The following is a 26,370-nucleotide window of genomic DNA, read 5'->3' as shown; positions in this document are numbered from 1 at the left end:
AACAGAACCTCTGTCCTTGGTGGCTCTCTCTTGATCTCGCCTCAGCCAGAGTGTAGCTTTCCTCCAGTTGCAGGAGCAGGTTGAACAGACTACCTTGAGGGCTACTCGCCGAACTGTATCGACAGGTTGTCTTGCCTTGCATTGAGAACATGCCAACGCTGGTGGTGGAGCAGCCATGGATCGTGCCCCTGTAGAGACGCATATTACCACGCGTCACCGAGTGGATTACCGGTCATGAACCGGTCATGAAAGTCGTGACTGAAGAGATTGGATTGTCCACCATCCACGGAACTACACGGGGAATCGATGGAAAGATTCCTGGACCGCTACTTTGATGACCCAGCCATTTCTGGTCATTGGCAAAGTACAGGGCCCCGACCCAAAACTACTCAGTGGGAGCTTCCTCACAGGGACTCCTTAGACTCCATAGCCCCGACCCTCCGGGGGCTAGTTCCTGTCACCATGGAGATATGGAGAATCCAGGCTGGGTAGCACCTGTTGAGGATCTTCACACTTACACCCTTCACGCCCAACACAAGGCCCTGGAAAGAGCCAAGCGTGAATGGCAGCAAGCCCGGGAAGCCCTGATTGATGACCGTGTGTAAGATATGTTGAAGGGGCGGAGACGTCTCTATGTGCTGTACCACGCACAGTGTTGTCGCTGTCACAATTGGGGTTGGCCATAACCAGATCCCAAGCAAAGACCGAGCCAACCACCGTAACCCCCTTCCCCTCGCTCCAGCCCTGACATTGTCACACCCTTTTTGCAACGCTTACGGGAGGCGGGGCGGGGCAGGAGGTTGTCTCTCCTGAAGATGCTGACACCTTGCTCTGCATCAAGGATGGTGTTTGGCGAAGGGGGGATTGTTGGTATGTACCGCCCTCACTTTGCAAGGAGGTGTTGCTAGCTGGCCATGATGCCAAGCAGGCGGGACACTTCGGTTTTCTGAAAACCCTTCACCTTTTAGACCGGCAATTTTGGTGGCGCACCATGCGCAAAGACATTGAGGCGTACGTGAAAGGCTGCCCTGCATGTGCTGAAGCGAAACCCATAGTTGGCAAGCCTCACGGGTTGCTACAACCGATTGAGCTCGCCTCTCGCCCTTGGCAGGTTATCTCCATGGATTTTATTACAGATCTCCCTGAGAGTCATGGCAATACAGTGTTATGGGTGGTGGTTGACTTATTTTCCAAACAAGCGCACTTTGTTCCTTGCCCCACCATCCCGTCCGCTCCCAAGCTAGCCAAGTTATTCCTTCAACATATCTTACACCGTGTGCATCAGCGGATCCAACTGCGTCAAGAATTCGATCAGGAAAGGGAAGCCCTCTATCTCCAACTCCAAAAGGATCGTGAACAGCAGGAACGCGAATTGTTGTAGGCAGCGGAACAATCCAAGCAGGAACTCCTCCGGGAAGTGCAGCAATTACGGTCCCTCCATCTACAGTGCACCAAAAGCTCTGCGGCACATAATGCTGAACGCATTAAACTTCAACGCAGATGGGACGCTTTGGAAAAACAACGAGCTGCCCTCCTTCGTAAGGAACAAGAAACGGTCGACATGGAGGCGCAAAAGCGGGTAGCAGCTGTGGACCTTCAACGAGAGCTCACCATCCAGGCAGCTCTCCGGCCGGGCCATGGGTCACAACCTGCCGTTCAATCACCTGAAACCAGGGAGGTCCATCACACTACAACTCAACCCAGATGCCCATCCCAACCTCCACCATTGCCTCCGACGCCTCCGGTTCCTGTTAGTCGTGCAATCCCACGACCCCGCATCCCTGCTCGTTTCGATGGGACAGCGTCCAAGCTACCCTACTTCATTTTACAACTTGATGCCCACATGCAAGAATATGATGATATGTATCGTTCAGAAAGGGAGAAGGTGAGAGATACTGGCTCGGTCCTGGATGGGGAAGCTGCTGAATGGTTTGTGGAACTGTTTGAATTGGAAGCTGATCAGTTGAATTCGGTGGCTGAATTACTCCAAGGGCTCCGACTTCGTTTTGAGGATAAAGATGTGGTGGAGAAGGCATGAAGAACTTAAAAACCATCAAGCAGGGTGGCCGTCCTTTCGCTGATTTTGCACGTCAATTTCGGGCAGCTACCAGCAAAATCCCTGACTGGCCTGACCGCATGAAGTGTGAGTATTTTTATGAAGCTGTCATGCACAACGAACCATGTACTGTAGCAGAATGGATCGAGATCGGAAAGCATCATAGCAGGCCGGCTCAATCGTTCCAAGGGGGTAACTACCAAGACCCAACCAACCAAGCAAGCCGGGTCGGTAACAAAAAAAACCTGCTGGAAACGTTGCTGCATCAGAAACCATCTCCGACAGACGCCGCCGACTGAGACTGTGTCTGTATTGTGGGGAACCGGGCCACATGGCTGCCAACTGCCCAAAGAAGACCAAATCCAGTACCGGGTCTCCATCAAAAAAGGCGACTGCGAAACCACCCTGGCACTCAGTTGCCCCAAAGTCGTCCCAAGGGAGCTCCAAGGCTCTGGCAATAGAAGAGTTCGATATCCCAGATGAGGAGGGTGAGGAGCCAGCTGAAGTCGGACTGTCTACAGTGATCCCTGAAAGCTCCGAGCCTCCGAAGGATGCGGTGAGTGAGGGTGGTGCCCCTATTACTCTAATGACTACCCTAACCAACCCCACAAAAAATACTCGCATTCTTGCACAAGCCCTAATAGACTCTGGTTGTTCCCATTGCCTCATGCGTCCACAAATAGCGGAGGAATTGGGTTTGGAGCACATTCCCTAGGTCAAACCCATCCCGTTCACCTTATCTGATGATGTCCTTATCTACTCAGAAACAGAGGAGGAGCATATCAAGTTAATCCGAACAGTCTTACAACGCCTCCTGGATAATTCTTTGTTTGTCAAACTGCCCAAGTGTGCTTTCCACCAGAAGAAGTTGGATTTTCTGGGCTATCGGATCTCTGCGGAGGGCTTAGAAAAGGATCCTGCCAAGGTGGAGGCAGTGGTTAATTGGCCCGCCCCTTCATCTCGGCGGGAATTGCAGTCATTTTTAGGTTTTGCCAACTTTTATTGGGACTTTATCCCGAAGTTTGCTCAAATTGCGCTACCCTTAACTGATCTTTTGCAGACTAAAGGCAAGAGTCCCTCGGCTGCAAAACCGGGTGCCCCCTTTCGTTGGTCTGACGAGTGTCAAGGGGCTTTTCAACAGCTTAAAACCACTTTCACCACAGAACCGGTGTTGGCTCATCCCAACCCGTTGGTCCCCTTCGTTGTTCATGTGGATGCCTCCGATAAAGCTCTAGGCGCCGCTGTACTGCAGAAAAATAAAATTGGAAAACTTGTTCCGTGTGCTTACTTATAAAAAAAATTGTCTGGCCCTGAGTTGAACTGGACAGTGGGAGATAAAGAAACCACTGCCATTAAGGAAGCCCTCAGCACTTGGCGGCACTGGCTACAGGGGGCGGCGCACCCTTTTCAGGTCTGGTCAGATCATAAGAACCTATCGGCCTTATCTACCCCCACCAAAATGTCGGCCAAACAACTCCGTTGGGCAGATTTTTTCTCTTGCTTCCATTTCACGGTGCATTTTTTCCCTGGGAAAACAAACAGGCTAGCGGACGCCCTTTCCCGCCTACCTAAGGGGGTGGACACTTCCATATGCGCCACTCCACGCACTGTTTTAACACCCACTCAGTTAGGATTGGCTGTCACCCGATCCCAAATGAAAGCTGAATCACCCCCGCCTGCGATTTAGCTACCCGCTACGCCCTCCACCCACCTTGACATCATCACGCCATTTTCAGCAAGAACTCCAGGAGGTGGGGCGTCATCCTGTTCCAAAGGACGATGCTGATCCTTTGCTGGTTCTGAAGGAGGGGGTGTGGCAGAGAGGGGACTGTTGGTACGTTCCGCCCTCCTTGCGCAAGAAAGTATTGCTCGCGGGCCATGACGCCAAGCTTGGGACACTTTGGCAAAGGGACACTTTGGCTTTTTTAAAACCCTGCATTTATTACGCCACCAAATTGGTGGCGTTCCATGCGCAAAGACATTGAGGCATATGTTAAAGGGTGTCCCACTTGCGCAGGTGCTAAATCCAACACTGGCAAGCCCCATGGGCTACTGCAACCCATCCCCCCTGCTTCCTACCCATGGCAAATTATCTCCATAGATTTTATCACGGACTTACCCGAACGTCATGGCAATACTGTACTGAGGGTGGTGGTGGATCTGTTTTCCAAGCAAGCCCATTTCATACCCTGTTCCACCATTCCTTCGGCTTCCAAATTGGCCAAGCTATTCATCCAGCATATCTACCATTTGAACTCTGCTCCCACCAAGATAATTTCGGACCACAGTTCTCAGTTCATCTCCAAGTTTTGGAAGGCATTTTTAGGACTATTGGGAGTCAAACCCGCGGTAGCCGCCCCGTACCATGTGCAGACTGAAAGTCAGTCAGAATGCACGAACCGAACCTTGGAGCAATATCTACGTTGTTGTACTAACTACCATCAGAACAACTGGGCTGATTTGTTGCCTTTTGTGGAATATGCTTACAATAATGCAGTACATAGCAGCACCAAGAAAACCCCTTTTGAGGTGGTCTCAGGATGCTCCGCCCCACCGTTTCCCCTGTTGGGTTCTGATCCACTTCAGCCTTCGGAATTTCATGACTGGATTCAAACCTTGGTGGAGGGTTGGGACTATATTGGTGCAGCCTCCGTCAAGCGCAGGACTCCCAAAAGACTCAGGCCGACAAGCACCACAGTGACTTCCCCTTACATGTAGATGATTGGGTGTATTTATCGACTAAGAATCTACATGATGTGCATAAATATTCCATTCCCCCATGACTTCCACATTTCTGGCAATATGACATCTCTGTGCACTGGGCTGGTTCTCTGCCCAAGCCCTCCAAGTGGTTGGGGTTTGGGGGAGGGGCACAATGAGGAGGATGTTGATCTGCTGCATGCAGAGGGTTGGCTTGCTGGCATTGGCCCAGGAAGCGACCACCCCCATTGGCTGCCACTGGCTTGTCTGAACCAAGGCTGCCCCCTCCCAAAACTGGGCAGCACTGTGTTAGATCTCAGAACCTTAAGCCTCTGAGGTATTGATCAGTAGTGTTTATTGTTGAAGTAATGGAGTGTCGGGAGGATTGTATCTAGGTGATTGAGATGCATTCCTACCTCATTGTAACTGCTTAACTCTGCAAATGCTGCTAAAAGATATATGTAATCAGCCTGCTATATTTTACCACTGGGGATCTTTATTTTATGGCTTCACACGCTTTGTAGATAACTAGACTTTTCCCTGACACCCTGATCCCCTGAGAAAGGGAGTCATATCCATTATCTTGTGGGGGCAGGAAGCCAGGTGGCTTTCTCTGGCTATCTACTGCTGACCTTGGGGCACCTCACCTCCGGGGTCTGTTTTTCACAATTTTTTTGGAATTCAGGAGAGGGGATTTGCTGGGAATAAAGGGGGTGGCAGAAGCCAGGTTTGCCAGAACTAGCTTTGCCAAGCTTTGGTGGTCTGCCTCTTCTCAATAAACGCTACCAATCAACTATACAGCGTTTGCTTATTGGCTTAAGGTTTGAGTCCTAACATTAAGCTAGTTCTCTTGGACCCCCATGCCTACTTCCATTCCTATTACCATGGATGGGGTTATGGGCAGGGAAGCTACCGGCAATGGTTCGGACGCCCCAAGGTCAGCTGCAGATAGTAAGTGAAAGCCATCTGGCTTCCTGCTCCATGAGATAATGGATGCAATTCTTTCTCTCATGTGACCAGAGGGCCAGGGGCAAGCCTAGTTATCTACAAAGCGAGTGAAGCCATAAAGAAAAGATCAAGGAAAGAATGCCCCAAATGGCGGTGGCTACATATATCTTTAAGCAGCATTGGTTTGTTGTTTTGAACGGTTACATTGATTCAGGAATGCATCTCCATCACATAGATACTATCCCCCGACACACTGCAAGTGGTGTGGAGGCTTGGCTTGCTCCCAGCGGTTCCTGGTGGAGGCAAAGGCAATGGCCACACTCTCCTGGACATCATTGCTCGGGGGCTCTGATCCTCCTTCCCCCACCCCCCCAAAATCTGTCAGTTTTGCTGACTCAGAGGAAGAACACATGCTTGGTCTGCAGGAGGTCCCAGATTCAATGCCCAGCGTCTCCACTTAAAAGCACCAGGCAGAAGGTGATGGGAGAGACCACTGCCTGAACCCGCTGCCAGTCTGAACAGGCAGTTTTAACCTGAATAGTAGGAGGCAGCTACAGGTGTCGCCACCTATGAAGTGCTGCTTTAGGGCCAGGGCTGCTTGGCATGCAGAAGGTCTCCGGGTCAATCCCCAGCACTCCCAGTTTAAAAGGACAATTTTTGCACTCCCCCACACAAGGAGGCGCTCAGGGACATTTGCCCCCCTTGTCCCTAGGCAGATACTCCACTGCCACTCTTCCAAGCTCATAAGCAGGCTGTCCGGAGGCGACTGCTGTGGCCAGGCGGGCTCCTAAGGGAGTCGGCAGTCCTTTGGATCGGATTCCCGAGGAGCACGTGGGGGCCTGCCGGGAGGAACGGAGGGCACCAGGGCAGCGCAGAGCAGGGACTTCTCCCCAGCTCTGCGCGGCTGCGGAGGCACGCCAGCAATCTCGCTCCTGCGCTGCGCGCTCTGCGGTCGTCAGGATCCGCCCCTTCGAGGAGGCCCAGCAGTGCCTGCCCGGAATGCCGCTGCCTGGGCGACGGACTGCCGCTCAGGGATGCCGCCGCTGAAGGCGCGCGGGGGCGGGGGGCGCTTGCAAGCGGGATGGCCGCAGTTGCATTGCAGGGGGCTGTATGAATCTCTCCCCCCCCCCCCCCCGTTAAACTGCTTTGATGGATGGTAAATCCCTCCAAGAAAGGAACGAGGCCCCAGAGAATCCAAGAGCCGCCTCGGGTGCCGCCTGGCTGCTCCTTGCAGGAGGGAGCGACTTAACCCTTCCTTCTCTGTGACCTTCCTGCCCCCATTTCGAAGGCCGGCAGCGGGGGGAGGGCGGGCATTTCCGCGCAGAAAGCAGCGCGGCCACCGAGGGGTTAGGGTGGAGGGAGGCGGGCGCGGCCTGCAGCGGGGGCGGGCGGGCGGGCGGGCGGGCGAGCGGGGGGCGGGGGCTGGCAAGTGCCGGCCCGAAACAGGGCGGCGCGCAGACAGGAGGGAGCGGCCCAGTTTTGCCCCGGGTCCCTTCGCGAGAACCGCTTGCTCTGCCCGCCGCACCGACCGACCGACCGACGCCCGCCCACCGGCAAGATGCCGAAGACGGTAGGTGCCCCCGGGGGGGAGAGAGGGCGCAGGCTGGTAGGCGCGGGGCTGCCGCCGCCAGAGGACCTCTCCCGCCCCGCCGAGAGTTGGCCCAGATGGGGCTGGGAAGGGCCGCGCCTGGCCAGGGAGGGTCCCGCTGCAGGCGGCTGTGTTCCTCCGCGAACCGCCGGCCAGGCCCAATGGCTGGCTGGGGGGCGCCGCGGCTCGAGGCTCAGCCGGGGGGAGGGCGCCCACGTGTCCCGGCCGGCGACTGGGCATGGCGGCTGCAGTGTGTGTGTGTGGGGGGGGGGGGGCTGGGCTGCGCTGCGCGCCCGGCTCCCCACCCCCTGCACCAAGAGGCGGGCGAGGGGCTTCGCGCAGAAGGGCCGCCCTGCCTGCCTGGCTTCTGCTCTGGCTGGGAAACCTCCGGGAGACGCTGGCAGCCAGGGGAGGGGGGCCGGCCGGCTTGGCGGGGCGCAGGAGGCTCCCGGGATGGAGGGGGGGATGGCGGCTGTCGTGCCTCTGCGTGCAACCGGGGGAGAGCTGCCCCCTGCGGCACGTCTCTGGCTCCACCGGCGGGGCGGGGCGGGGCGGGCTGCAGGGTCCTCCAGGGGGGCACGGGGGGGCTCTTCCTGCCGCGGCGGAGAGGCGCGCCCTGATTTCTGCGGGGGGGGGGGGCTCCCCGCCTGGGACCCTTTTCCTTTCCTTTGAAGGGGCGTCGTTGTCCCGCCCCTCCCCCAGGGGCCAGCTCCCAGGGCGGGGAATATCCTGACTGCCCCCCTCGGGGTTTAGGCTGGCGCCCCGCCCTGTGCGCAGCACCGCCCAACTCCAGAGTATTTTTCTGCTCGGAGGCCCGGGCGGGGCGACCCCCTCCCTCCCCACCTCCTTCGGCGCGTGAAAGGAACTGGCCCGTGTTGGGAATAGGCGCATCAGGCGCAGCAGCCGCAGCAGCAGCCAGGCGGGGCCCACCCGGTGGCCGGAAAAAGGCCATCTGTGCACATCTTCTGGCCTGATGGGCAGCGGGGACGGGAGGGGGGGAGGGGAAGGGCTGCCTGTGAGCGGAGGCTGCGGCTGATCGGCAGAAGAGGTGTCAGCTGCTCGTCCTGGCAGGTCCCACCTCTTACCTCATTCTCCTTGCCCCACTTTGATCTCACAATAACCCTGCAAGGTGGGTTAGGCTAAGGGTGTGGGGCAGGCCCACAATACCCTGTTGGCTCTCTGTTGCAGGCTTTTCAAAATTCTTTCTGGATAATTCTGGCTGCACAGAGAGAGAAATGCTTCTGAGGGCTTCTTTTACCAAAGTTGCTTTAAAGTAAAAAAATTTCAGTACAATACAGTGTAGCTTGCTGCTCCATCTGAAACCGGACAATTGGATGGCATGCCAGCAGACAGCCTTTTCCGTTCTGAGGCAGGGTGGAGTGTTGCCCTCCTGTTTTGCTGCAGCCAGAGCAATCTTTTCTCCACACAGTTTTACCAGATTTACCTTCACGAAACAAATGTGCAGGGTGGGGAGACCAGAGCCTGGCAACTCTGCCCTTGGTGGCCACAGGCTCCCGCTCATTGACATCTTGCACCACCGGAAAAACATACCAGTTGATGATTTGTTAGTCTGAAAGGGGAACAAGACCCTGTTTAAGCTTTTAAATGTCATACCAATTGTAATGTCTTTTATATTGTTTGTACTACAGTAGATTTTAATCAGATAAAAAGCAAGTATTGCATGTATTTCAACTTTTTGCAAACATTTTCCTCTCTAGAAAAAGATCTCTCTTCCCCAAGTCTTCAGAACATCTTTTATCAGATTTCCTGTTCAAAGAGAGTGTTTTGAGATCTCCAGCATCTTGTTTAGTTTGATCTTTGAATTAAGTGAATGGAAAATTCTATGCGTTTAAAGATTCGTAATGCTAGCTAGCCATGAACGCACATGTAACATTATGTAACTGTATGAGTGGGTATATCCAACAAACAATGATACAGGACTTCAGAATTAGAAACAACGCAGGAAGAAAAGTATCAGACGTTTGTCATAAATAGTGGGAAAGTGGAATTATGGATGCAGAAAATGTAGTACAAGCAAGAGAATGCATAATAGGAACAGTGTTGTAGGTCACAATCATGTTCCCCCGTTTTCTGAAAGCTCCCTCCACTTGCGCAGTGAAGCAGGATGCATGCGAACAATCTCACTAATGCTCGTCTGTGTCAGACGACGTTAAAGAACAGGCCACAAGCACGAAATGGCCCAGCATTCTTTGCAAGCAGCCAGGCAGCCAGGGGTCCACGGGTGGGCTGCCATTGCCCTTGGCTCAAATTGGACACACCTTTGGTCACTGCAGCTTACGTTAGTTCAAACAAGAATGTACACGGCTGCCTTTCTCTCCACTTAGTGTTGGCAGCTGAATAGACTTCACAGAAATGCTGTGTGTTTGTGGGAGATGCAAAGCATTCCTTGGAACAGTCGATCTGTGATGGGCTATTTGTGCATGCTGCTCGTCACTTGACCAGGTGGACATGAAGCAATGCGTGGACCTGTCCTCCTCCTTTCTGTTCAGAAGGTAGGCTTCTGTGCTTACTATTGTACAGTTACCAACAGACATGAGGCATTTCTGAGGACAGGAAAGTCTTGTAGAGAACATTTTAAAATTTACTTCCTTTAAACTCAGCTTTTCTCCCCAGTGGAGACCCAAAGCCAGCTTGCATTGTTCTCTTCTCCAGTTTATCCTCACGAAAACCCCAGGTTGGTTAAGCTGTGAGCTTGTCATTGGCTCAGGGTCCCTTGGCAAGATTCCATGGCACAGTGGAGATTCGAACCTGGTTTTCCAAGGTCCTTGTTTGACATGCACTAACACACCCCTCACTTTTTACTTGCAAGGGGTGTTGGCCTGAAGCTTCTGAACCAATCGTGCCTTTTTGTTATTAGATTCCTATAGAACAGAGCTGATGTGTTCTTGATGATGGTCTAGTGTGGTGTCGTGGATAAGTGTGGTAGACTGGAATCTGGAGAACCAGGTTTGATTCCCCACTCCCCCACATTAAGTTTGCTAGGTGACCTTAGACCAGTCACAGTTCTCTCACAGCTTTCTCAGCTTTACCTTCCTCACAAAGTGTCTGTTGTGGGGAGAGGAAGGAGAGGAGTTTGTAAGCTTGTGTCCGGAGATGGGCTTCCCCCTTCCCCCTGCCGTCTGGGATGACCCTGGGAGCTGCCCGGCATCCACAAATGGCTCTTGGGGCAGCTGGAACAGCCCCGGCGGAGGAGCCGGACAGTCCCAGTAGCTGCTGAGACCAAGGAAGTGCAGGATTGATGCGTGGTGGGGCCAAAGGTAACAGGTAGGGGATAAAAGCCAGGACACTATGCTGCTACGGACACCGCTTAATGTAAGCAGCAATGTCCAGGAATAAAAACTATCTTGGTGCGAAAAGCCCTTGTAGGTGAATGGAGAAGGTGTGGCTTGTGGTAGAGGCTGGGGCGGGTGAGGTTGAATGAGACGAGCCGTCAGTGTCTTCCTAGCCATGTGGGGAAGTTGAATCTCTGATCTAGGAGATGTGGGTCTCCTGTTCTGTGTAGAGGTTTAAGGGTTGTGTGTGGATTCTACCTACAAAACATGGAAGCCTTACAGACCAAGCTGTTGTGGGTTTTCCTCCTAGGCTGTCTGGCTGCTGCCTGGTAACTTTTGCTCTTAATGTTTCACCTGCATCTGTGGCTACCATCTCCATGCCACACATGGAACAAAACTACGTGGTCTGGAGCAAAAACTACCAGACCACGGCCACACAGTCCGGAAAACCCACAACAGCCCATTGATTCTGGTGATGAAGGAATTTGACACTGTGCTCTACTTTGAGTTTTTGGTGCTGGTTTTTTAATGGTGTTCAGTTTGAAATAACTTGGTTGGTGTGATTGTTGAGTTCCGCTTGTAAGCCACCTGGAGCAGTTTTTCTGAAGAGGTGGCATCCAAAATGTTATTTGAAAGTCTTTCTGGGATTGCCACCTGTCTGGCAGTGGACTTCACGAGGGGGCAGCGTGTCTGCCCCTTCCAGGCAAGACGGCACCACTGGAAAATTGGCTTCTACAAGCAGAAAAAACCTTGTTGCTGTGAAAGCAGAATTGCACATAGAAACGGGTGGTTCTGGCTGTTTGTAGAGGCAGCGTTAAAGGAACCTGGAATGCTGACCTGGCTGAGGAGTGAAAGGCAAGTGAAATCATTGCCTCCCCCAGTGCTTGGTTCCTCTGCTCCCTCGAATGTCGAAGGTCTCACTTGCCACCTGCTGGGGACTTGGTGCCTTCTCTGAAGAGCATTGCCTGTGACTGTGACCTTCCCAGGACACTGTTTTACAACCTTCCCTTGGAATTGTCCTGTGGATGAATTGGGGCCACTTGCCCCCTCTTATTCCTCTAGTGCCATGATGGTGAACCTTCTCAAGACCGAGTGCCCAAATTGCAACCCAAAACCCACATATTTATCACAAAGTGCCAATACAGCAATTTAACCTAATACTGAAGTTTTAGTTTTAAAAAAACGGTGGACTCCAATGTAGTCGTGCCCGTGGAGTCACCGTAAGGACGAGACGAGACGCGGAGATATCATCTGGTGGAGAGAGTCAGCAGCGGGAGCGCGGGGTCCGTGATCCTGGCAACTCTGCCGCGTGCTAGTTCGTGGCACCTTTTATTAGGGTTTCTCTGGGGGCGGGCAAAGGGGTGGATCGGCGGGAGGCCGGGAGAGCGGGAGATCATCAGGTGATGCATGATCTCATCGGGCTGGTACGTGCAGGAGGAAGCGTCCGTGTCTGGGCCTAATCCACACCTGGGGGCAAGGGCCCCATTATCCCTTTGTCTGGGACACCTGGTGGCTGTGAGCCAGGTAGTTCATGACCTGTGACTCACCGGGGGGGGGTGGGGGATGGGGGAGCGGGTGCGACCAGAAGGCCGTAGTTGGGCTGGCATGCCAAGCACTCTGCCTACGGTTCTGCTGGGTCAGCGGCTCATCCCTACACTCCAAGGCATGCGTTACTCAAGAGTAAGCTTGGTAGTAGACGGTGGCTTTACTTTGAAGCAACCGTGCAACTCTTCCAATGGGTGAATCATGACCCTAGGAGGGTTTACTCAGAAGCAATCCCCATTGCCAGCAATCGAGCTTACTCCCAGGTAAAGAATCACGCTTTAGTTCTTCGCATGAAAATCAGTGGGGTTTAACAGCACTTAACTACACTGCTTCCCCAAAACTAGGTCTTAGGTTTAATGCTAATAATTGAGCCCAGCGGCCCAGGCCAGCCTAGATGTGTGTGGGGGGGGGGGGGCGCGCGCGCGACTCTTTGCACGTGCCCAGAGAGAGGCTCTGAGTGCCACCTCTGGCACCCGTGCCATAGATTCGCCACCACTGCTCTAGTGCCATTTCCCCAGATAGCAGCTCCCTGGTTAGCTGCTCTGGTAGTTCATAGAGAACTGCGGGGGAGGGGGGGAGGACCTGTGCTGTGCAGACACCAACCCTGGCTGGGCACGCCTTAGAAAAGGGAGGCCCTGTGGGCAAATCAGCCAGGAGTGCCCAGGGAGACTCCGACATTACCTCATGGAGACTGGGCATCTTCTGCCTGGGAAAGTTGGGCGTGTGCTCTGGTGAATAAGCGCAGTAACGGACGTGGCTGCTTGGGGGTGGGGGGTGGGGCTGAGTTCCAGCCAATGTGGCCTCTGTTCATGATGGGTCTCTGGGTGGCTCATGCAGTGCTGCCTTCCCAAGAAGGCTTTGCTCAAAGTTAGCACTGCTGAACCAAGTGAGGCTGACTTCCAAGGGGGCCTGCTCAGGATCGCTCCCTGTGCCTGCGCTGTTATAGATTTTTGGGCTGATGGATCTGGCTGATCATTTGCGTTGCTTAGAATGAAGATTCTCCAGAGCAGCGGTTCTCAACCTTCCTAATGCCGTGATCCTTTAATACAGTTCCTCATGTCGTGGTGACCCCCAGCCATAAAATTATTTTCATTGTTACCTCTTAGGCGACCCCTGTGAAAGGGTCGTTCAACCCCCAAAGGGGTTGTGACCCACAGGTTGAGAACCGCTGCTCTGGAGGCCCATAGCTTTGCACCGTGGGGCCGTTGGGTAGCCAGGTTCCCTGCGGCAAAACTGCACTCACCTGGTGTGCCAGGAGACCTGGCAGCTGCCATCAAAGCAAAGCCCGGCTGCCGTTTCCAGCTCAGTCTCGTTGCTGCTTCGCCTGGCCTGCAGGAGACCCTTCCTGGGGCTGACCCCCATCCAGTCAGGACACTGATTCTGAGCAGGGCCTGCAGCTGACCTCCAGGCCATTTCAGTGCACACCTTACTGGGTGACACTGATGGGGCCTCTTCCTCCACTGCTTGCTGCTGCCGTCACGTACACCCTGCTGCTAGACTTCCTTTCATACTGAAGGACATAGTAAATATCCCCAGCCCACAATTGAACATTGTGGCAAGGTGACCACCCCACTGAGGAGTCTCCTCACTCATTCACCCCTGTTTGTATGGAGTTCATGCCAGGTGGTTTGCGTCCTGCATGTGGACAAATGTGGGTAACTTAATTGGCCAGCTGTTTTGTGGAGGGCTTCCTGGAACACAGTTGTGCTTGCATTCCTACTGTCAGGTTGTGGCTGGGGCGTGAGTGTACCTGTGCCTGCTTGCCTGCCTGCTTAGAGTATCTCTAGGAAATTGTTTTTACTGACTCTGTTTTAACCAGCATAAAATGCCCACTCTATGAATGGAAGAAAACTTGGTTTGCCTGCGCTAACATTTTAATGGAACCTGTCTTGCCTGGTCTTTCTGCACAGTCAAATGAGTCCCCGCCCGGTTTGTTTCTAAGTAGGGGGCGGGTAGCGACTTGTGGGCAGCATTTGCTGTCTGTTACTTTCTCTTGTGCAAGCAACTTGCGCTCAGTGCCGACCTACCAATGAATGAAGAAGCCTTAACCCAAAACCTTTTGCCTGCCCCCAGCCCCATCCTCACCACAGAATCTGAAAGAAGCCTGCCAAGTGCCCAAGGGGGGGGGGTGCTTTGGGAAATGGGCCGTTGGCTCCTCTGAGCATTGACTGGCTGCAGGGCACTTTTGGATCTTCCTTTGTGGGGTTGGTGCTCTCAGGTGGGCTGTGGAATGTGCTTGAACCTGTTTGGACTGGTAAATAAAATGAAATGTTTCATCAGACTTCCTGTGATTTGCAGTCTGATGAAACAATCCCATTGGAGACAAGCCTTAAATCCAAGTTTTTGTCACAGTTTCAAGAAGCCTTCCCAGAATAGCAGGAATAAAATCTCCTTCCTGTCCATGCTGACTTCCGTTCCTCCGATTGCTTGTTAGGATGTTCAGCACTCTCTGGCACAGGATGGTTTGCAAATGAAAAGGGTCAGGCCTTAGAGAAGAGCTGGCCCCCCCCCCCCCCCCCGGAAATTAGGCGGCTGCCTCGAGAGGAAGGAAGCGTGCCCGCCTTTCGGGCCTGCCTTTGCATGAAGCTCTGCAGCTTTGCGGTGTCTCCTCTTCCACTGCATGCTTGGCAGGAAATGGGAGCTCTTCAGCCAGAATGTGTGCAGTTTGGAAACGCTTATTCAGTCAGTTTGTGGTGGGCAGTTTTTTCTTGGAGCCCCATTTCTGGAGGCTCAAGCAGCCCCGCTCTGAATTGCAGCCCCCCCACAGGCAGATCAGAGACGCTGGCTGGCCTCTTTCCAGTGGTTGATGCTGCTTCCTCCGGGTGATGTCAGCTCCTGGACTCTTCCCTAGTTTGGTTCAACTCCGCAAAAGGCCTTATTTGGTGCTCCCCATTGGAGGGCCCTCCCTGCATTAGCACAATAAAGCTGCTGTTATCTGGAGCTGAATCATCCGCCCCGCCCTGCTGCTGCTGCAGCCCCCGCTTGCTTGGAGAGGAGCCCTGATGTTTCCACAGTCCTGCTGCAGCTCAGGCTCCAGTTGCCTTCTGCCAGAAGCCGCAAGGCTCCTCGTGCCCTCTTTGCTTCTCCACAACCAGGCAGCAGCTGCAGGGAAGGACTTGATTCAACTCAGGAGGGCGCTGTAGAGGGAAGAGGGTCTCTAACCTTCTCTGTGTGTGTCTGTGTGTGTGTGTGGGGGGGGGGAATTATTTGCCTTGCAGCTCATTAAAAAATTGTATAATCTTGTTTGACCCTGAGCTCCTCCACTAGCATCTTCAACCAACTTGCCCTCTTTGGGGTGGGCTAGGCCCATGGTGGCGAACCTTTGGCACTCCAGATGTTATGGACTACAATTCCCATCAGCCTCTGCCAGCATGGCCAATTGGCCATGCTGGCAGAGGCTGATGGGAATTTTAGTCCATAACATCTGGAGTGCCAAAGGTTTGCCACCACTGGGCTAGGCTGTGCACGGATCGGCTGCAGCTGTGAGCTGCTGGACCAGTCCAGTATGGAGTCAGGCCATGTGGTTCCATGTAGCCCCAAATTGTTACTGCTGAATGGCAACAGCTGTTCAGTTGAGGATCTTCCTGTTACTGTCCAATTTCTCTGAGACGAAGCTGCACGTCTTTTGAACTGTAGATTTTATGTTGGTTCATGGATTCTGTGAGCTTTTGCTCTTTTTCTTGTCTGCTATTCTTTACAAAGACCTGGGACATGACCTGGCATTCCATTTCTCTGCTGAAAGCAAAACAGTTCTTATCAGAAACTCTTTGGTGGTGATCCTGGAACACCCTTTGAATCTGACACATCTACAACAAAACCCATTCCTCTCATTTCCAAGGGCTCGATGACGACGTGCGAGCGCCTGCCTCTGGGTGCTGCTTGGGTGGAGTGCGTGGATTTTGAGCCAAGAGGGAGTAGCCGCTCCTCCTGTGGAAATGTCTGTAGGCCTTGGTATGCCGGTTAAGTGTTGGTTAGCTAAAAGGAGACCCCCAGATTACAGTCTGGGGATCAGATCAATGCACTGTGCCCTTGGGAGGCACTCCTGTTTCCTTCAGATGAGTGGTTGGATTTAACCCAGGCCTATTTTTGAGGACTGGGGGCTTTATAAAGCTCTAATTCATCCTGCCTTGCCCCTGCGCACAGTCCGCGTCGTGCAACCTCATTGCAGCACGTGGCACGGCAAGTGTGGCTTCTCCAGGGCTTCTGCTTGGCTGCTGCCTGCATTCCTGTCGGCATCTGGACCTCACTCCTGCTCAGTTTCTTCTGTATGTATCTAGGCATGGGAAGAGCAGCCATTCTTGGTGATGTGCCACGAAAACAGCACGGTACCTGGTCTGTGGCAGTCCTATCGACGTAGTAAAAGGGGCAGGTAGGGTCTCTCCTTGCTTTGGAATGCAGGTTAGTAAGAAGCAAGTGATTCTGCAGATAGTGAGGAGAGGAGGAATGCTGGAGGGGACGAGCGCTCTGTTCTGCAGGGGAGAGGCACAAACGGGGAGCCTGCTGGCCTTGGCTGCCCAGGGCTGCTTTCAGAGATGATGATGCAACTCTTCTTCAGACAAAAGCCTCACGGTTGAAAAGGCCACACATTGCTGGTGGCTCTTTAGGTAGCAGGCGGCTGTAAACCCTGCTCTTTGCAGACACCTGGATGTTGTCCCAGGGAAAGAATGATCTTGCATCTCATGCAAAGGGATGGGAGGGACTCTGCCTCGGAGGTAGGGCATCTGCTTGGCACGCAGAAGGTCCCAGATTCGATCCCTGGCATCTCCAGTGAAAAAAGAACCAGATGTGGGGGAGGGGGAGTTTGGATTATATCCCCCCTTTCTCTCCTGCAGGAGACTCAAAGGGGCTTACAATCTCCTTGCCCTTCCCCCCTCACAACAAACACCCTGTGAGGTGGGTGGGGCTGAGAGAGCTCCGGAAAGCTGTGACTAGCCCATGGTCACCCAGCTGGCGTGTGTTGGAGTGCACAAGCTAATTCGGTTCCCCAGATGAGCGTCCACAGCTCAAGTGGCAGAGCAGGGAATCAAACCTGGTTCACCAGATTAGAGTGCACCTGCTCTCAACCACTATGCCACTGCTGCTTCCTGTGATGTGAAAGACCTTTCCCTGCCTGAGGCCCTGGAGAGTTGCTGCCAGCCTCAGTAGGCAAAGCTGAACTTGATGGACCAGTGGTCTGGTTCAGCATAAGGCAGCTTATACTTCCCAGTGGCTGCAGCTACCGTGGCGGTGCTTTCCTATCGCAGCATGCAGCCTCCACAGCTACAGCTACCCCTGCAGGCAAAATGAACTGCCCCGGGACCAGAGGAGCCTGAATGACCCTGCTTCCCTCTCTGTAAGGCTGAACACACTCAAACAAAGCAGCGTAAAAAAGAACTTTATTGTTTTATGTTGCCCTAACTACAGGGTGCTGGAACTGAGGATTCTTGTCCTCAGTTCCAGTATTTAAACTATTTACAAAGACAGACAGCAACCAATCAACTCTTCCCCTCCTCCCAGCTCCTGGTCTCCCATTGGCTCTGAAGCTCTGGTGGAATGTAGCTTCTCAGTTTGTTTTCCCACACATTTTGGGAAAAGGCAGGAACCAGTGCATGCTGGGAGTTGCAGTCCTGACAAAGCAGCCCCCAAAGCAACGTCCGAAGCGTCGACATGTAGAATAAACGTTTTGCTTGGGTCCGCGTGCACCAACACCGGTTCCGAGGTGAAGATCCCCTTGAGTGCCTGGAGCACCCCCTAGCACTCTGCTGTCCAGGCAAAGGGCGACCCCGGGCCAACCAGTCTACAACAGTGGGGCCAACCAGTCTACAACAGCCTGAACCTTGCTCGGGTCCATCTCAACCCCTCGACCCGAGATGCAGTAGCCCAAAAAGTCCACCCGTTCCTAGAAAGCTTTGCATAGAGTTCGTGTCATATGAGGCAGCGCAGCACCTCCCGTACCAGCTTGATGTGCGCCTGGATATTCTCAGAATAGATCAACACATCGTCTAAATAAACAACAACTCCCTTAAACAACAGGTCATGGAGGTCCTTGTTGATGACATTCATGAACACCCCGGGGCCCCCACCAAGGCCGAATGGCATCACAAGGTACTCAAACTGGCCTAGGGGAGTGTTCCTGTCCCTCAGCAATGCGGACCCAAAAATATGCTTCCCGCAAATCCAGTTTGGTGAACACCTTGCCATTGGAGTGGTGTCCCAACAAGTCTTTGATCAAGGGAAGGGGGTATTTATTGTTCAGGGACACAGTATTCAGGCCTCTGTAGTCGGTACAGAGGCGGAGGGAGCCGTCGTTTTTCTTGCGAAAAAGGACGGGGGGGGCCCATGTGAGACTTGGAAGTTCTAAGGAAGCCTCTTGCCAAGTTCTTGCCGACGAACTTCCACAGCGCCGCTAGCTCGCGGGGGCTCATCTGATATAATTTCCCCTTGGGAAGTTGGGCCCCCGGGACCAGTTTGATTGAGCAGCCGGTGCTGCGGTGGGGTGGCAGGCGGTCGCACTCTGCCTCGTCAAAGGCCTTAGCGAGATCACGGTAGGGCCCCTGGAGGGTGGAGGCACAAGACTATGGCTCTGTCGTGGAACCTGGCAAAAGCCAACCGCCTCTGGAATGGGCAGGGGGAGGAGCCGCGGGCTCTGGCTGGGCCCCACTGGGAGGGGCAGGGAGGTGAACGACATGTTCCGACCACCTGATGTCCGGGTTGTAGAGAGCTAACCTATCACTAGGGGGTAGCTGCCCAACTTGGCCACTATGAACAGTCGTTGCTCGCTGTGCCCCGCAAATGATACGACCACTGGTTCTGACTTGTGGGTGGAAAGGCCTCCCCCCAGTACAGTACCGTCCATCTGCTTGAACTGGAGCGGCCGTTTCAGTTTCACAAGTCCAAGTCCTAATGCCGCCACCAAATCAGGGCGGATCAGGCACCTCGAGCAACCTGAGTCAATGAGGGCCTTGGCACGGATCTGGGTCTGAGACCCTGGGAGGGAAAGCGTGACCGATATGACTATGGGCTCGATGGAAAAAGCACTCATCCACTCTGGCGCCTGCAGGGACCACCTGGCCACCGGCGCTCCCTAAGCCAGGTTGTCGTCGTTTCCTGCAGGTGCACTGTAGTCCTGGGCGTCCGATACCTCAGAGTAAATCGTCCCCAGCGTGGGCAACCAGGTTAAGGGCAGTTCCAGCTGCAGCAGGGCAGGACCTTTGGGGACCTTTGGTGGGGGTTCCTGAGCGCTGCGGGCCTTTGGGTCCGGAAGCAGCTGCTGGGGTGTGATGACCAGGGCAAGATGTGATGATCCTCTGATATCTTGAGGGAGTGTGGTTCTCATTCATTCGGGGGGGGGGGGGTTCTGGTTTTAGATTTGGAACTCCATCCTGCCCTTGCAGAGTAGGAGTGCGTGGGGAAGAGGTTTCCCACAGACAATGTTGCATCTCCGTTCCCTTCATTATGTACGCCCCCTTCTCTGCTGCTGGTCCCCCCTTCCTCAGTTAACATGGTTAACAGCAGCTTTGAAGTTGAGCATATGGGGGAGATACCTTTACCCCTGCAGGGCCATTCCAGTCCCATTTGGAGCAGGACACTCCCTGGTTCTTCGGACTACAAATACAGGTCTGGGAGATCAAATCTCCCTTGCCTGCAGCATCTAGTTTGGCTATGGTGCAGGGAAGAAGCAGCTCGCCTTCCCTGGAAACTGGTCACCACCAGCCCTGGCTCAGTTTGGGTGCCGATCCCTCTTTTAGGCTGCTACTGGTTGCCATTGGCTGCTTCAAACTGCTTTGTCTGGCTTTCATGGACCAATTCAAAATGAAAACAGAGGCAATCTTGGTAAAACTCCCCTTGAGAATGCACATGGGAGAATTTTATGCCATGGGACCCACCCAGGCAAAATTGTTTTAGGATGTGATTTTTAAAAGAAATGTAAAAGATTATGAAAATACCAATTGAAAAAAAACTGAGGCATTTTTGTTGGGGGAGGGTATCCCTGATCAACACAGAACACTTTTTATGTATATGACTATTGCAGCAAGGATTTTATATGCATACAAATGGAGGGACAATACAATTCCAATAACACAAGTCTGGATTTTGAAAGTCGCAGAGGCTAACGGCATTTATAAGAGAGAACAAAATGGACAATTTTCTTAAAGATTGGAAACCCTTTGCGGTCTACTTATTGAAAACATATACAAATGGAGAAAGAATAGCTGGATTTGAGATTTAAATCAAAACAGCAGGTTAGACTAAAACAGTTTTACAAGAAGGGCTAAAACTAAAGAAAATGCTGATGCTAACCATAAGCATGGAGCTAGATTCGCATTCAGATCCATAGTGAGGTAGCTGGAAGTCACCATAGGGATGTGTGTGTTTTTTTCGTTTTATTTTTATTATTACTGTAGGGGGATCAGATTTGGACTTTTTCTTTTTCTGTATGTGTTGTCTGTATGTGCAAAATAAATAAAACTTTTAAAAAGATTTGGTGATAGTGAGAATCAAAGGTGGACCAGGTGGCAGGTGGTGTTTTCCCTGACTGTCTGCATTATTGTCCCACTTCTGTCTATTCATATTCTGTTCATTCACATTTTTATTCCCCCCCCCCCCCCCGCCAAGAGCTTGGAATAGCATGCATCGTTACTCTTCTCCCCGTTTCATTGTCAGAACAACCTCATAAGCCAGGTGAGGCTAAGAGCATGACTGGCCCAAAGGCTGCCTTGGCAGTAGAGCAGTGTGCCATACCCTGGAGTTCATTCTGGTGGTTCATTTGTATTATGTGAAGTTCCACTTGTGTGAGCTGCACATCTTTTGTGGTTGTGCACTGTAGGCAAATTCATTGCCACTGCTGAGGAAAGCTTCTGACGGATTCTGGGTCCCTGAGAGGTGTCATTAACATGCATCACTTGTAAGTCACCTGGAGCAGGCTTCTTGGAGAGGTTAGTGTCAGATTCTGATTTGGGAGGCCCAGCTTTGAGTCTCCCCTTTATTGTGGAAGCTCACCTGGTGGTCACATTCCAGTCATGCACTCTGAGCCATGCGAGGGTGATTTAGAAGCAGGGACAAGGATGAGGGGACCGGCTTGGGCCCACTAGGGAGAAAAGCTGGGAATAAATATCTAGGTAAAAAAACTAGGTATTGTGAAGTTCTATGTTTTAATCCCACAACTGTCTGGCTTTCCCAAAGTGGACTTCCTGGTTCTGACGAGAGAGTGCACAGCTGGCGATGATGGATTTCCTATGTCCAGAGGTACAAAACAAATGGCTGTTCCATAACCAATGATTTAAACCAAAAAAGATTTGCTAAGTAGCTGCTTGGAACTGGAAGAGCAGCGGCCCTCTAGTTGTAAAGTGTTGGGCATGGCATGAGTACCACTGTTTGACTAGAGCCTTACCCAGTTGTGGAAGTTTAATCCTGGAAAACAGAAGTTTTGGAGGATTATTGCAATATTTTCAAGTCTGCTACAAACAAAGCCCCTCAGTGATTTACAAGCCTGTGCTTCGTCATTTCATCCAGTCAAAGGTAAAAATGAGGCCCAGTTAATGTTTGCCCAGTTCTTGGATTTTTCACAGGGTTGGGGGAGAGAAGCAGGAGCAACCAGGTCTGCTTGCAGTGAGGAGGATGGCAGCGGGATCACTAGAAACCCCACGAGCAGCAACTATCTTTGTGTTCCTTGGAAAGTTCAACCTCTCCAAAGCCCACGGAGATGTTGGCCAGAAGGGGGTTAGTTCACACTCATGGCTTAGTGTGACCAGTGGTGCCAAGCACCAAATCGGTTTTGCACACTGGTCCGTTGCATTCAGGGTCCTCCTGGCTGGGTTCAAGCTCAGTTGGGTGGTTTTCCAGAAATATCTTGGGAACCTTTATACCCCTGAGTTATTCAGTGGTGCATCCCAGGGGCCCTCAATTGTGAGCCTAGGGGATGGTGAAAGCCACCTCCAAGCGGCTGCTCTAGGAGGCAGAGCCGAATGCAGGGGCCCCCTTTTTGTTTTGAGAACGAAGCCGGTGGCAGCACTTGAAGCTGGCCTGCTCAGAGCCCGGCCACTGGTTTGCCCAGAGGAATCTGATTTGCTGGTCACAGCAAGGTGTATTTGTAGAAAAATATCAACCTCATATTTCACTGCCTCTACTCTATCATAATCATGTGGTTGTCTAGATAACTTATTGGTTTATAACTATATATGAAATCATCATCATAAGTTCGCATAAGCCAATCGGCATGTGCTTATGAGCAACATCTGCTATAGCAAGATAATGCCCAGTCAACTCTTAACTTCTATTGAAAAGCAGTTAATCCATCTTTTCTGTAACTGTTTCAATTCACTGTCCAAGACAGAGGTATCTTTAAGTAAAAAAGGTTCACTGACAGTTGAAAAGTGTTTGAACTCTTAGTTAACTTGCAGACTCAGCCAGAAAAGTAGTGCTGTCATAGCTGATGCCACAGCTGTCCACTTCCTGAAAAGTTTAGCAAGGGGACGTACTGGTGGGTCACATGACACGCACTGGCGCCACGTGAAGGTATACTGTATTTTATAAGACAAAAGTATCACATTTATACAAGTAACCTTGAAAATATATGTCAACAGTATACGCATGAATTATTATTATTATTGAATGCACTAGTCTGGATTACATAAGCACCTTCACAATTTAATTGAGGGAGTATCGTTTTCCTAAAGTGCAATCCAGTCATTCTAAAAGGGTATTGTCGAAGGTTTTCACGGCTGGATTTAAACTGGTTCTGGGGGTTTTCCGGGCTGTGTGGCTGTGGTTTGGTGGATCTTGTTCCTAATGTTTCGCTTGCATCTGTGGCTGGCATCTTCAGAGGTGTATCCAGAGGGAAGTCTGTTATATAATGAAACGTTAGGAACAAGATCCACCAGACCACGGCCACACAGCCCGGAAAACCCACCACAACCAGCATTCTAAAAGGGAATCTTTCATATGAGATACATTTAGCACTCTCCAAAACGTCTTATGCTTTCTCTCTGGGGGAAACAAAAGGTGTGTGTTCAGGCGCCTCCCCCCCCCCCCCCCCAGTTCTTAATGCTGCTACCCATGACCATTGGAATAGTTTCCTTCCCCCAGTGAAGGTGGGCAACTCAAGCCTTAGCTAAAGTCAAGCAGGGACCTCAAATGGCCGTTCGGTCTGAACAGATCACAGGATTTCCCAGCAGGCTGTTTCTGCCTCTGATTGACCCCTCTGCACGAGAGGCACAGTCCTGGTGTCCAGGCGCTCCGGTGTTCAGTGGCCTGATGACGCCTTTCAGACTTGCTGAGTGTGGCTGATGGGCTCTCTCTGCCATTGCTCCCTGCTCTTGCTCTGGCTTTGCTTCAGAATGTGCCCATTCAGCAGCCTGGCCGGGAGGGCGGGGGGGCACTCGTGTGATGGTGTTGGGTGGGGAAATGCCTTACAGCAATTGGAAACTGGCCCCGGGTGTCTTTCAGGCTCGCAAATGGTGATGGCTCTAGATTCCAGAGGTGGCCAGTTTGGGTCCCAAATGAGCATCGTGAAAGTATTTTGTGAGATGAATGGGGTTTTCACAGTAGCTGCAGTACTCTGAGCAAGGGCTTGAATTGGCCTGGTTTTGAACAGTAATAGATTACTTTCTACAAGCCGGGCACCCCAGCAGTGGTGGTGGGGCTCAGTGTGTGTTCTGGGGGGTATTCAGTGCAAGGACAGTCTTGGGTGCCAGTGTAACCTCTATCTGTGGGGCAGAACTTGGAATGAGTTTGCAACAACAAATTAAAAAAAAAACAAAATGGTTTGCTTTCTTAACATATAACATCAAACATCAACATTTAACATTACACTTCAAGGTCCTGTTCAGGTTTCATTTCAAGTCCTTCTAGTTACAGTCTTCTGATATTGCCAAGTCCAATTCTTCCTGCAAGTGGGTTGGCTCCTGAAGACTCCAAGGGCTTGGTGAATAGGATTCAACATGATGAAGGTTTCCAGGAGAACTCTCACCCATTACAAACATTAAAAAATCCCTGAAACAATAAACTCCAACATTTACAACATAGCAAAAATAAACAATTACCTTCCCACTAGGTCCCAACAACATTGCAGTTACCTTAACAAGGTGTTAAGGGCTTATACCAGGGGTAGGGAACCTGCGGCTCTCCAGATGTTCAGGAACTACAATTCCCATCAGCCTCTGTCAGCATGGCCAATTGGCCATGCTGACAGAGGCTGATGGGAATTGTAGTTCCTGAACATCTGGAGAGCCGCAGGTTCCCTACCCCTGGCTTATACCAATCAAGGTCCAAGTCTGGTAGCCTCGTCTCCTCCAACTACATGAGCTCTGCAGCCTCCTGCTGCTTTGAGTCTCCACCCCTTTCTGGGTCAACCCATTCTGAGCAGGGGGGTTACACCAGCATCACTGGGGCAAGACCCTGGTCCCTTGGCTGCGAGGGGGTGCCTGTACAGACCGGGTCTCCTTCCTCTAGTGCTTGGGAGCCTCCTCCCAAGCCAATGCAGGACATTCCCCCACTCAAATCTGCCACATCTTCCTCCTCTGTCAGATTCTTTCCCAGGCTCATTGACATGATCAGAAACTGTTGCTCATGAACTGGAGCAGTAAATGGCAAAAAAGCAGCTGTAAGTGCATAACTTGGGTTTTTTAAACTTTGCAAAACTTTTTTCACTGTGACATCAACTTGGAAAATTGGCATATAAAGGTTGACAGAAATCCAGTCATTTGGCTTTTGCCTTATGGTGCCTTGTGGTAGGGTACGGACAAGCTAAAAATAATTCCACCACACATAATTCATGACCGTGAAATGTGGCCAGTGGCTTAAGCCAGTTTCCAAGAACGTTGGTCAGTCTTTGGCAGTTATTGGCGGTGTTTGATGTAAGCAGGGCAGTGACAGAGTCGAGCTCCAGCGAGATGTGCACAAATTCTGTTGGCAAGAATGGTGTGTGTGTGTGTGTGGGGGTCCCTGTGGGGGTTATTCTCAACAGTTACATTATCCTCATGAGGAGAACTGGCACACAATGGATATTGTGAAATTCGTTACCTTCTGGATTTCCCCATCCTTTCCCTAGATCAGTGGTGGCGAACCTTTGGCACTCCAGATGTTATGGACTACAATTCCCATCAGCCCCTAGAGGGAAGCATCTCGTGTAGAGGGAAGAGGGTCTCTAACCTTCTGTGTGTGTGGGGGGGGGAATTATTTGCCTTGCAGCTCATTAAAAAATTGTATAATCTTGTTTGACCCTGAGCTACTCCACTAGCATCTTCAACCAACTCGCCCTCTTTGGGGTGGGCTAGGCCCGTGGTGGCGAACCTTTGGCACTCCAGATGTTATGGACTACAATTCCCATCAGCCTCTGCCAGCATGGCCAAAGGTTCGCCACCATGGCCCTAGATGGATGCCTGAGTGCTGTTCTGTCAGGGCACCAGGAGTCTTGTCTGAGGGCCAAAGTGTTGCCGATTCATAATAGCAACTATTTACATTTAAAAAAAATAGTTCAGAAGTTGACAGCCAGAACTCTGCCTTCCAACATAACAATTCAGAGAATATGGTAAAATAGTACCATGCAGGACACCCACGTGGCAGACTTGGCTATCCTGCTCTGAACAAAGGCAAAGAGGCCCCGATAAGGAACGACTGTGTTAACAGCAGATTTTGCTGCTGCCAGCCCCCCCCCCCCCCCATGGCATGTGCAAAGGGGGAGAGAGGCCTCCTTGTGCTGCAGTGGACTAGTAGCCCAGCAAGCCATTGGGCTTCGATGTATTGTCAAAGGCTTTCACGGCCGGAATCACTGGGGTGCTGTGTGGTTTCCGGGCTGTATGGCCGTGTTCTAGCAGCATTCTCTCCTGATGTTTCGCCTGCATCTGTGGCTGGCATCTTCAGGAGAGAATGCTGCTAGAACACGGCCATACAGCCCGGAAACCACACAGCACCCCATTGGGCTTCAGCTTGCTTAAAATCCCAAGTGTGAGTCCAGGAATTTTCCAGTGGAGAAGTCCTCTGCTTCTTCTTCCTCTCCTGCCAGAGGGCCCGCCCTCCCTGCTGGGGAAACATGATGCTGGTCATTGAATGCTGAGTCTATTTTGTTAAAGTATATTTTTTAAAGCAAAAGCTAGAGCTGGCAGTGCTAGCAATGCTTATCAAATCAGCTTCCCAGATATAACCATTTCTGGTTAAAGATATATTTGGAGCTAGACTTCACAGTCTGGGCAGGCGAGGGCCGTATGGTGAGTCACGGGGGGTTATTTCCGAGCACTGTGGCTGTTGGGCAGTTTCTCAGCAGA

The 26,370-nt window shown here is 52.0% G+C and overlaps 1 protein-coding gene across 1 annotated transcript in view; it reads left to right on the top strand.

Annotated features, from left to right (window-relative positions):
- The first annotated feature begins 7,031 nt into the window (after positions 1-7,031).
- Positions 7,032-26,370, top strand: part of MSN (moesin) — a 78,806-nt gene continuing 59,467 nt past the window's right edge. Inside the window, exon 1 of the mRNA XM_048482929.1 lies at positions 7,032-7,274. Coding sequence (XP_048338886.1) covers positions 7,263-7,274 — 12 coding nt within the window. The 5' untranslated portion in view covers positions 7,032-7,262. The remainder of the gene's footprint in view (positions 7,275-26,370) is intronic.

The sequence above is a fragment of the Sphaerodactylus townsendi genome, unplaced genomic scaffold (assembly GCF_021028975.2).
Source record: "Sphaerodactylus townsendi isolate TG3544 unplaced genomic scaffold, MPM_Stown_v2.3 scaffold_28, whole genome shotgun sequence".
Lineage (NCBI taxonomy): Eukaryota > Metazoa > Chordata > Lepidosauria > Squamata > Sphaerodactylidae > Sphaerodactylus > Sphaerodactylus townsendi.
This window is presented reverse-complemented; position numbering and strand designations above follow the sequence as displayed.